We start from the raw sequence: 12,542 nt of genomic DNA on the forward strand, positions 1-12,542 counted from the left end.
CTACAGTGGTGGTTAAAAGAGGTTTTTAAGGACAGATAGAAAATTTGATGTGGTTAGAAGGCATTTCCAAAGGAAGAGGATAATTGATAACAAGATTGGAATTCAGAAGTAGTATGAAGAGATTGGTCTCACAATGATGTAACTAAACAGGCAGTCCTCAGTTTACAAACTCTAGATTCGCCTGTGCCTTCAATATATAAAATGGCATGAGGGGAAGTGATTTCTGGGTCTGAGTTCCTGGGTTTTGTTGGAAGAACTAGCCTTGTTTAGTTATTCAGAGGATGTGGGGAAAGCCTTGTAAGTACAGAGTTATAGCTCCTGCAGATAAGAGGAATGCAACAACAGTTTCTATTAAGCGGCTGGTGGATGAACAGGGAATTATTACAATTGGTGAATCTCATTTTATTGGCACTTGAGAGTATGAAGACCTTTCCCATACAATGTAAAACCCTGTTTTTATGAGGCAGATATTCATACTCTCATGTTACTGATGAGAGGCTGATAGAGAAGCTATGCCACATTTCCAAGTTTGCACAGCAGAAGAATTAGGACCCTGCCACTTTCTCCCTATCCCCGGTGTTCCTTGTCTTATTCCATGTTATGAAGGAAGCCCTAAGCCATGTAGCTGTACCCCTCTTGAAAGAGAGGGGCCTGAGGTCCTCCTGGTAAGTGCTGCTGGCAAATGCTCCCTATGATTTGTCAGGGTCAGATCTTACTAAGCTGTAGAGCAAAGTAGTCCCTCTTTTTACCACTGCCCACCTGGATGAACGTCGGTCTTTTCTGCCAAAGACCCTTCAGTTTCTCCTTTTTTTTTTTTTTTTTTTTTTTTTACCCCCAGTTGTGTTGAGACATAATTGACATGCAATACTGTATTAGTTTTAGGTGTTTTTTGTTTTTTAAATTGCTTTCAGCTTTAACTTGTTTCTTTTTTTAAATAAATTTTTAATGTTTATTTTGAAGAGAGAGCGAGTGGGGGAGGGGCAGAGAGGGAGGAAGACAGGAGACAGAGGATCCGAAGCAGGCTCCATGCTGTTGTCGCAGAGCCCATCGCAGGGGCTCCATCCCATGAACCCGTCTGATCCTGACCTCAGCCAAACTCAACAGTGGGGCGCTGAAAGTACTGTGCCACTCAGGCGCCCCCTTAACTTCTCCGTTTCTTAAAGAATTCCCATCCCAGGTGTGCAAACACCCAACTTCCTCCTTTTTGTTAATGGAAAACAGGCCTGGAAGTGTAGTATCTGTGGAGCCACACGAAAAAGTCAGATATCTGGGCCGACCGACATGGCTAACTTTACATGCAGAGGACTACCTCCGGGCAGCTTGCTGAAACTCCAAGCTGTTAGGGAAAGGGGGCGTGAAGTTAACCTGAGCTTCGAATGTCCTCTCCCCCCGCCCCAGCACTTAACCTGCGGGTGCTAAAACCCCCAGCCTCTGGGGGCTTGCTCCTCGAACTTGCACCTCTGACAGCTCCACTGGGCGCGAGCACACCTCCTACTCCCCGCACCCCCCCCCCCGCCCCTTCCCCAGCTCCGGTCCCACCGCCCCGTCGAAGATCCACGGCAGCCCTTTCACTTCCTGCTCCGCTCTAGGCAGCGCTAGGCCCGCCCCTCCACGCCTCTAAGGGAGGCCGGCGCCGGGCGAGCTCCTCCCCGAGCAGCAGCTGGAGCGGCCACTCCCTGCGCGCCAAGCCCGGCTGGGTTGGGGTCTTTGCTCCTGCGCCCTGCACCCGGCCGGCTCCTCGCAGCCAGGCGGCGGCCGGGACGCTGGTCCTCGTTGCACCCGCCACCCCCGAGTCCTCGCCCCGGTGACTCCCCTGGGCTGCGCCGCCCCGCGCCTCCGGGACCATGCTGCGTTGGCTGCGGGGCTTCGTGCTGCCCGCGGCGGCCTGCCAGGACGCGGCGCCGCCGACGCGCTTCGAGACCCTCTTCCAGAAGCTGGATCGCAACGGGGACGGCGTGGTGGACATCGGCGAGCTGCAGGAGGGGCTCAAGGGCCTGGGCGTCGCCCTGGGCCAGGATGGCGAGGAGGTGGGTGGCTGCTGGGCGCAGCGGGAGGGCCGGGAGGGCTGCGGAGATTCTGGGTGCGGGTTGCAAGGAAGGCGGAACTGTGCGGCTTCCAGCCGGCGATCGGGTGCCGAAGCTCGGGAATGGGGCGCGGGGCCAGGGTCCCCCGGGACCGGTGCTCGTCACCTGAAAGCCTCCTGGTATTTTTCCAAAGGAAGTTAGCGCAGCGAACACTGTAGCCCGCTCTAACGATTTAAAACGTCTGTACCGCAGTACTTTTGTGTGAATGCATCCCGGCTCCTTTACCTGCCTTTTTGCAAAATTTAATCATAAAGAATTTTTTTTTTTTTTTTTTTTTAGCTCTCATTAAGTTTTTTGTTTCTTTCGGGTTTTTGCTGTTGTTTGTTTTTCAAGTTCTCAGACTTACGTGGGCTCCCGGTTCTGTAAAAAAGGCTCACACTTTGTGACACTCAGAAGCTGCTTTGTTACACCAGCTAGTTTTGTCTAGTGTTTCAGAACTTGTGAAAACCAACCGTGTGTTTCCTGCCAGCTAACTGTTGAGGACAGGCAACATTCCCTTGTTTAAGACCTTCTTAATGTCCTCAGTACATATATTGACCTAAAGGGTTGGCCTGTCGCTGAGCAGTTTCAACTCCTATGAGTCATTTTGATTGTGCCTCTGAAGTTCAGCCCCCTTAGCGGGGTGGGGATACTTGGAACCTCGCCAACCTCTCTGAAACATAAGAGGACACTTCGACATTCCCTATCCCAAGAGGGAAGGTGATTAAACTATAAGAGCCAACAACTGTTTCACAGTTACATTTTAAGCTACTCGTTCAATGTCTTTAGTAGTTCCAGGCCCCCCGTTAGTTTACTATTTCTTACCGAGGTCAGGCTTATTAGTAAGTTACAATTTTTAGAAAACTGTCTATTTTGTCCAAGGTTCATAATATTCACTTACAGTTTTTAAAAAGTTCTGACTATGTGTCATTAAGTTGTTCAATTTCATTTCTGATATTAATCTCCACCCCCCTCCTTCAATTTTGTCAAAGATTTTTCTTATTTATACTTTGAAAGAATAAACGTTTGGTACTTTTTGCTGATGGTTTCTTTGTTATTTTTTTCCCATTTGTGTCTTTCCTTCTGCTTTCTTGGGGCTTACTCATTTGCTCTTTTTCTAATTTTTTCAGTTGAATGCTTGATGACTTAATTTTGAACTACAGTATCCCTTTAATCACTTTTTTTAGCTGCATCCCACAAATTTGTATTTTTGTTATTTAGTACCAAGTATTTTCTAATTTCCAATGTGATTTCATCATTAACCCATGAATTATTTATTAATTTTTAGATTTTTTAATTTTTTTGAGCGAGAGAGAGAGAGAGAGTGTGTGTATGTGAGTGGGAGAGGGGCAGAGAGGGAGGGAAACACAGAATCCGAAGCAGGCTCCAGGCTCTGAGCTGTCAGCACAGAGCCCGATGCGGGGCTCGAACCCAAGAACCATGATCATGACCTGAGCTGAAGCCGGACACTTAACCAACTGAGCCACCCAGGTGCCCCAGACCCGTGAATTATTTAAATGTGTGCTTTAAATTTCCAAAGATACGCTTTTTTGGTTGGTTCTTTGAAAATATGAATAAGATAGACAAACCTCTGGTAAGGCTGATTAAGAAAATAAGAACTTAAAAACAGAAATAAAAAATGCCTTTAGTTTTCCAGAGTTTATATATGAACAAATTATAAAGTAAGTTGTATAAAATTATGTGAATGCAAACATAGAATAGGATGGCATATATTTATCGCTATCACACACACACATATATTATACATAAGCATAAAATGTATTTTATGCATACATATACACATATACAGTATTACTCCCTGTGCTTATGCTAGATATTATTAACTATTCCCAGCACTCTTTTTTGACTTCTTTTTTTAAAAATATTTATTTATTTTTGAGAGAGAGACAGAGCGTGAGGGAGGGAGGGGGTAGACACAGAATCTGAAGTGGACTCCAGGCTTTGAGCTGTCAGCACAGAGCCCAATGTGGGGCTTGAACTCATAGACTGAGATCATGACCTGAGACGAAGTCCAGCACTTAACTGACTGAACCACCCAGGTGCCCCTTGACTTCTTCAATAAAATGTTAATAATGGTAGTGGCACTTGGGTGACTCAGTCAGTTAAACTCTGACTTGGATTCAGCTTGAGTCATGATCTCATGGCTCATGAATTCAAGCCCCTTATTGGGCTCTACACTGACAGTGTGGAGCCTGCTTGGGATTCTCTTTCCCTTTCTCTTTACCCTTACCCTGCTTGCACACTCTCAAAATAAATAAACTTTAAAAAAAAGGTCAATAATGGTTATTTATGGATGACTGGAGTTAAATTACCTTTTTACTTTTTTCTTCACAATTTTTGTATTCAATTTTTAAAAATAATTGTATATTATTATGATTAGGGGGGAAAAGAGGTTTTTGTTTTGTTTTTATAAGTATCACCTCCTCTGAGATGAGCCTTTTTGGGCCACCCTCTATAGAAGAGTTGATCACACCCTACTATGTGTAAGTCATTTGTCTCACATGTCACTACTGTTATCATTTTCAAAAGGTATTATTTTCAGTTACTGCCTGTGCCCTCCAATAAGACCAACCATCTCGAAGATGAGGGTCATGTCTTAGTCACCTAAACACTGTAATACAAAAATATTTGGGCCTGTGATTTGAAACAGCCTAAACAAGGCAGAGGCCCATTTGAAATAATTGCAGAAAAAAAGATAAAATTTGAGGGTAAAGCAGTTGTTAGTACTTGTATTTCCAGCCTATGTAGGACAAGATAACCAAAAAATCCTCCTATTGCAAGATACAAAGAAATGCTGGATAAAATAAGAGAAACATCTTTTTTTTTTCTAAATGAAGACTTATTTTTTAAGATCAATTTTTAAGTTTAATTGAGAGGAAGGTACAGAGATTTCCCATATACCCTCTGCCCTTACACATGACATGCATAGCCTCCCCTATCGTCAACATCACTCAACAGAATGGTGCTTTTTTTAAACCAAGAGTGAACCTACATTGACACATCATTATCACCCAAAGCCCATAGTTTACCTTAGGGTTCACTCTAGGAATGTATATTCTGTAGTTTTGGACAAATGTATAATGACATGTATCCATTATTACAATATCATACAGAGAATTTTCACTGCCCTAAAAATTCTGTGCTCTGCCTACTCATCCCTGTCCCCCATTGCTGATCTTTTTATTGTCTTCATAGTTTTGGCAGATAAACATCTTTTTACACGCATAAGAAAATAGGAGAAATCTAAGCAAATTGTCTGGGTTTGAATCTTGGTTCTGCTACTTAACTAGTTAACTTTGGACAATGTTCTTTTTCTCTCTCTTTTTTTAATTGAAGTATAGTTGACACACAATGTTACATTAGTTTCAGGTGTACAACATAGTGATTCAGCAACTCTTATGTTCTGCTGTGCTCACAAGTGTAGCTGTCATCTGTCACCATACAACACTATTACAATACCATTAACTATATTCCCGATGCTGTGGTTTTCATCCCTGTGACTTATTCATTCTGTAACTCCCCTTTATCAATTTTGGCTTCACCCCTTTCTGGACAATTTTCTTAACCTCTCTTGCCCCAGTTTCCTCAACTGTGACAGAAGCAACATTAGTTCCTATATCATAGGGTTATTGTGAAGAATAAATGAATTAAAATATGTCAAGTACTTATAAAACTGCCTGGTACCTAATAAGCAATCAGCCATTAGCCTTTATTTTTAAAAAAATTATTTATTTATTTATTTATTTATTTATTTATTTATTTATTTATTTATTTTTAGAGAGAGCAAGCATGAGTTGGGGAGGGGCAGAGAGAATCTTAAGCAGGCTCCACACCATGCTCAGCGTGGAGCCTGACATGGGGCTCGATCCTATGACCCTTATTTCATGACCTGAGCTGAAATCAAGAGTTGGGTGCTTAACTGACTGAGCCACCCAGGCATCCCAACAATTAGCCTTTAAATTATTATTAAATTTTTTTTAAATGTTTATTTATTTTTGAGAGAGAGGCAAAGAGACAGGGGTGGGGCAGAGAGAGACAGAGACACAGAATCTGAAGCAGGCTCCAGGCTCTGAGCTGTCAGCACAGAGCCTGACATGGGGCTCAAACTCATGGACTGCAAGATCATGACCTGAACCAAAGTTGGACACTCAACCGACTGAGCCACCCAGGTGCCCCTAGCCTTTAAATTATTGATTATTGTTACTACAATCTCTACTGAAGGATGTCAAAAGCTCCCTCTGTGATTGTGGATTTGCCAACTTCTCTTTATAATTCTGTCAATTTTCCCTTTTATATTTTAAAAATAGACTATATAGTGGACTATACTACTGGTGTGTTCAAATTTAGCATTTTGGTATCCTCCTGGTAAATTGATCCTTTTATCAGTACACTGTCTTGCCTACCCTTATAGCATATTTTTCAAATGCCTGAATTATTATACCACGGTGTCATCCTCAAACAGTCATTTCCCAGATCACCACTGGGAAATCATCAGCATTGGGCTCCCACCTTGTGCAAAACATTATTCTTGTGCCATATTCCACTCAGGGCTCTTTGCTGGTTGGGTGATGAGTGAGCCAGTTGCCAGATCCCATGTTATCACCTCTTGTGTTGAACTTCTCTTGTACTGTCAGTTCTGGTCTTCTGAGGGGAAGAAACCCAAGATGGGATTGAGTGTGCAAAAGATTTATTGGGAGCAATGCTTATGAAGGGTAAGGAGGACGAAAAAAGGAGTAAGTCGAGGGGGTCTTAAGACCATGACATAAATTTAACCCCTGTTAGAAGAGTTGAAGAAAGAATGATTTTGGAACAACTTTAGGTCAAAGCAGTGTTCTTAGAAAGTCTCAGCTAAGATAATAGGGAGTCACAGGGCAAATGTTGTCAGTGGAGTCCTGTGTCACAGGCTGCCCTGTGCTGGTCCCCTGCTGTGGTCAGTGTTTGGTTGGAGCAGCCCAGGGCAAGCACGTACTTGGTGTCAGAGCTGTGGCAGCAGAGTCCAAGGGTGTGGCAAGGCCAGCCGTCAGTCAGCTCTGCTCCCACATCAGTTTCCCTTCACGGGTGATCTGACCTAGCCACCAGAGACCTCTCCTTGTGCCACGCAAATCTGCTTCTCTACATCATTGTGGGGAATACTTCCTCATTGTTCTCTCCCTCTGTTTCTCAGGGAGGTCAGTGGGACAAACTACAGTCTCCATTCCAGTCACAGCTGGTACTCATTTCCTTCTTGACTGTCTATTTTTTAAAAACAATGTTTATTTATTCTGAGAGAGAGAGAGAGTGTGAGCCGGAGGGTGGGGGTAGAGAGAGAGAGAGAGTGAGAATGAGAATGAATCTCAAGTTGGCTCCATGCTCAGTGTGGAGCCTGATGTGAGGCTCAATCCCACAACCGTGAGATCATGACCTGAGCCCAAGTTAAGAGCCAGACGCTTAACCGACTGAGCCACTCAGGCGCCTCTTGACTGTCTCCTTTAAATTCCACTCATACTCAGCTATAATACCTGCAGGTCTTTGTGACTTCCGGTGTGCCCCAAACCTTCATTTGTGAGGGGTCTGAGCTTCTCAAGCCAGTGTTGCTGCTTGTGTCCATTCACAGTTCTAATTGGGCAGTGGAGTACCAGGTAGCGTTTGTGGTGTCCACATGGGTCACCTAAGTTCCACACCTATTCCTGTTTGTCTCCATTGCATAAAAGCAGCCCTGTCTCCTGCTGATCGGGGTCAACTGAAAGCTACTAAAGCAATGACTTCTTTTCCTGCCTGTTGGTCCCTGGACACAGGGAGTTCCAAGTGTCCTGGTGGTAGCTGTAGCTGTGGTTCAGGGGGACCCTTGCTGTATTCCCTTTTTGGGGACTAGAAACTAACCCTGTAAAGCCCAGAGTTGTGGGAGCAGGAAGCAAAAAGTCTCCCAGTGGGTCACATGGAATGCTAGTAAGTGTGACTGCTCTTGCTCCTACCTCTTGGTTCCTGAACTCACGTTTTTTTTTTTTCCTGTTGGGGGCACAGAACCATACAGAGGTCTCTCATCTCATACATATACTGCATCCTGAAGGGTGGCAACTCACTTTGGCCAAATATTGTCTCCTCAGTGCTTCAGTTATGGTTTCAGTAGGCCCCTCTCGCATCCTGTGAGGATGGCTGCTTCTGGACAGTGTGGTGTGTAATACGCCAGTGGATCCCTTGGTCATGGGCCTACTTCCACACCTCTTTTACTATGAAGCAGATTCCCTGGTCAGACACTGTGTTACGTGGGGATTTCAGGCCTGTCAATCAGGTATTCCATAAGCCTCCAGATAGGGGAAAGGGAAACCCCTACCTGGAGGAGGTTATCTGTTCCTGTGAGGATGAGCCAAGTGCCCCTTCCAGAACAGAAGGCCTCAGTACAGCTGACTTTCCACTTAGTGCCTGGTTGGTCTTCTTGAAAAATTAGTGTCATATCAGAGGAAGACAGGCCAGATCCTCAAAGACATTTTGGGCCTGTTGAATGGTTTGGCTTTTATATGAGCAATGGGAGCCTTGAGAGGTGTTAAGTAAGAGCGGGACACAGGCAGACTGATGTTTTTAAAAGGAAGATCACTGTGGTGGCCGTGTGGGAAATAAGTGGAGGAAGAGAGGGTTAAAGCAAGCCTGGGAAACAGTAGCTAACCAAGTACTTGGAATTAGGATCACATGGTCAGTCTGTATGGGGGAGAGTTTCAGAGGCATAGGTCAAGGGTTTGCATAATGTCAAGGATTGGGGAGATTATTTACTTGAGTACCTAGAAATGAGAACTATGAGGTGACTCTTCAAGGGAAGCCTAATAGTTTGCAGCTAAGACAAATATTCAGCATGAAGTGAAATCTCTCTAAATTTCCATCTGATAATATCTCCTCTCCATGTTTCCAAGCGTTTGTAATGAATTCAGTAATTAGAAGACAGCAGATTTCTGTTTAAGTTCTTTTAGACCTTAAATGGAAAGAATATGGAATATAAAAGTAGAGTGTAGAAGAGAGTCTTAAAGAATACGGCTAACCATTACTAAGTGTTGCAAAACTACCCAGGGACAAGATTTCAAAGCAAGTTCTGCTTTTTAGAATATTTTCTTTTTTTAAAAAAAAAATTGTTTTTTAATGTCTATTTTTCTTGAAAGAGAGTACGAGTGGGGGTGGGGGGGTGCACAGAGAGAGAGAGGGAGACACAATATCCAAAGCAGGCTTGAGCTGTCAGCACAGAGCTTGGTGCAGGGATTGAACCCACAGCCGTGAGATCATGACCCGAACCGAAGTCGGATGCTTAACTGACCGAGCCACCCAGGCGCCCCTAGAGTATTTTCTATTTTTTCCTCCTCCTTATTGTTTTTCGTCAAAGGCTACATTAGAGCATTCTAAAATACATTCCCAATGTTTGGATGCCATTTGAGGTACTCTAAGGAACAAGTTTTAGAACATTAAAGAATAGAGGAAATAATCTGAATTTTAATTTACCCAAATGGAAATTCTGAGGAAAATAAACTGATGGGGAAGAGTCAGCAGTTTTAGCTGGAATTATGCTTATTTTGTTTCAATTTAGAAGAACAATTTGGAAGAATTTGGAACAATGTAGGGCCAAAAACAAAACAAAACAAAAAAACAACAAATGCCCCAAATTTTGAATTCAGGCAATACAATGAAAAAAGGGGATCTTGCCCAAAGGATTTTACAGATATTTTTCCTCCTTCTCCAATCTTGGCATCATTTTAGTAACTCCTCTTTTAGTAGTATGTGGAGGAGAATGGGGGTCAGGTTTCATAGAGTATGAAGGTATTCCTGTATCCAGGTTCAGAGCGGGCTGATTTAACAAATGTGTTTAGTTAACCAGGTAAATTACAGGCAGTTTTAAAACTAAGTTGTTTGCCATATTTTCATGTGCATCAAGTCTTACTGTAACTTTCTTAGGAGAGATTTATCATCATAAGGGGTCTAGGACTCTCACAGCAGAGACTGCCGAGAGCAGGAAGGGAAGCAGCATGGCCAACGAGGTCCCTACGTGGTGTGACTGTGGAGTCCTGGTCAAGTCACTTAACCCTTTGCTTTACTTTCATTATTATTAAAATGCAAATATCTTTCTTGGACAGAGATTTTTTTTTTTTAAGTAGATTTCACACCCAACATGAGGCTTGAACTCACAACCCTAAGATCAAGATGCGAGCTGAGATCAAGAGTTGGACACTTAACCGACTGAGCTCTTGTCAAGATCACATGTGACTGGATATGAAAGTTCATGTAGAAAAGCCTTTAAAATGTGATGTCACAGGTACTAGATGATGGACTTGAGGACCCTCTGTCCTAATGGGTTTTGAGTGTATGCTAAATGATTAGGCAGTGTCTGACAAGTGGTTGGACTGGACAGCCTGATTTAAGGGGTCTTCCAACTCTGACATGCTATGATTGTTTTGATTCTCTGTCCATAAATTTTATATTTACAACTACAGGTGGAATAGGGTCACATACAAAAACAGTAGCTTAGCAAATGTGTATTGCTTTGCATGCAATTTCTTTTCAGGGTTTTACTCCATGACATAATTCCTCTGTTAACAAGAGGGATTTATTTCATTAGCATTTCAGTTGTCGGAAACTTTATTACTAAAGAGATTATGATAAAGAAATCATAGAGGTACATTTTAGGACATCGTAGCAGGGAGATTATGGTATAAGAAAAACAATGAATTCCAAATACATTTATGTCAAATGTTCTAAAATATATAACATCTGTATCTTTTGTTTTTTCTCCTTATATTCTAAAATCTTATACCTCAAGGGATGACATCTTTATTTTGGAAAGAATGAAAAAAATGGAAGAAGTCTTTCTTAAGGCATAAAATACCCATTCCATCGTGGTAGCAGTCTACCTGTTAGTCTTCTTCCCAAACCCCAACATTCTGTTTCCCTGATTGGGCCACAACCATGGACACTTGTCTCTTTATTTTCTTTTCTCTGCTTGGCATTGCTCTCACTCCCTCTTTTCTGCCTGGTAAATTATTACCCATTTGTTCAAGGCTTCAGCTCACCTGTATAATTTTACCCTAGTGCACTCAGAATTCTTTCTTTTTATTTATTTAAAAAATGTTTACTTATTTTTTTTAATGTTTATTTATTTTTGAGAGAGACAGAGACAGAATGCGAGTGGGTTAGGGGCAGAGAGAGAGGGAGGCACAGAATCCAAAGCAGGCTCCAGGCTCTGAGCTGTCAACACAGCTCACGAACCCACGAACCACAAGATCATGACCTCAGCCAAAGTTGGACGCTTAACCAACTGACCCACCCAGGTGCCCTTTAAATTATGCATTTAAAATCATAAATTTTCCTCCAGGCTTTTGTTACATCTTATGGAGTTCCGATCCTTTTCTTTGAGTCCAAAGCTTGGAGGTCTGGCCATTTCACATTCTGCAACGAGGCATTATTTCACAACGAGACATTATTTTCTCCACGAAGTGTGACCATTAAACTAATAGAGTCTATAAGCTTTGAGTGGGTGATTATGAGTGTCTTAACAGGCAGAAGGTTTATATTTTGAATGGTGGTAGTAGAAGGCTTGCTTGTAATATCAAATAACATAATTTTATTTCTTTCTCAAAAGCAATGATTTGTATTAATAGAGATAGATAGTTTGATATGACAGCTTTTTATAAGGATCATTTTTAGGAAAAGATTATTTAATTTTGGAAATCAAAGGGAAAAACACTATATTAGACATTTAAATCCTATACTAAGTCAAGTGTGTGTTTTTTATCTTGGAGTTTATAAAATGCATGTCTTCTGGAAAACAGGCAATCTGCTCAAAGTGTTTGTATGTCCAAATAATTTTGCAGTTTAGCCTATTTAAAACTTTTTTTTTTTTTTTTTTTGTAGAAAATCTTAACTACTGGTGATATCAACAAAGATGGGAAGCTGGATTTTGAAGAATTTATGCAGTACCTTAAAGACCATGAGAAAAAAATGAAATTGGCATTTAAGAGTTTGGACAAAAATAATGATGGTGTGTCTTTATTTTCTATTCATCACCAGCTATGAAGAAGCCCTTCTCATACTTCCAACAGTATAAAACAATGTGTTTTTGGTCTCTCTTTTTTTATTTGGCAAACAATTGTTAATAGTGTGTGTGTACTTGTTTTTCTTAGTGAAGTGATTTTCTATAGGATTTATGTCTTAGTGAAGAAAAGACAAAGACATAGCTTTGTCTACTGAGTTAAAAACTGAGTAGGGCGGTTTATAAGATGTTCACTATGGAGTATTATGCCAATTTGACTTAAAGTTATAGATTAAAAATAGTTATGTTTCCTTGCTCTCTGGGCAAGAGATATTTATTTTTATTCATATATATTCTACAATTTAAAATGTTAAATATATTCTAAATATAAAATGTTATATATTCTGAAATTTAAAAAAAATTTCAAATTGTCTTACATTTAATAGTCTTTTGAAAGAATTAATTTAGAGCAACTGTTC

At 41.7% G+C, this 12,542-nt stretch overlaps 1 protein-coding gene across 1 annotated transcript in view; it reads left to right on the forward strand.

The window, feature by feature from the left end:
• Positions 1 to 1,654: 1,654 nt before the first annotated feature.
• LOC125173601 (calcium-binding mitochondrial carrier protein SCaMC-1) overlaps positions 1,655 to 12,542 on the forward strand; it is a 54,415-nt gene continuing 43,527 nt past the window's right edge. Inside the window, exons 1-2 of the mRNA XM_047872917.1 lie at positions 1,655 to 2,027; positions 11,946 to 12,072. Coding sequence (XP_047728873.1) covers positions 1,845 to 2,027; positions 11,946 to 12,072 — 310 coding nt within the window. The 5' untranslated portion in view covers positions 1,655 to 1,844. The remainder of the gene's footprint in view (positions 2,028 to 11,945; positions 12,073 to 12,542) is intronic.

The sequence above is a fragment of the Prionailurus viverrinus genome, chromosome C1 (genome assembly GCF_022837055.1).
Source record: "Prionailurus viverrinus isolate Anna chromosome C1, UM_Priviv_1.0, whole genome shotgun sequence".
Taxonomy (NCBI): Eukaryota; Metazoa; Chordata; class Mammalia; order Carnivora; family Felidae; genus Prionailurus; species Prionailurus viverrinus.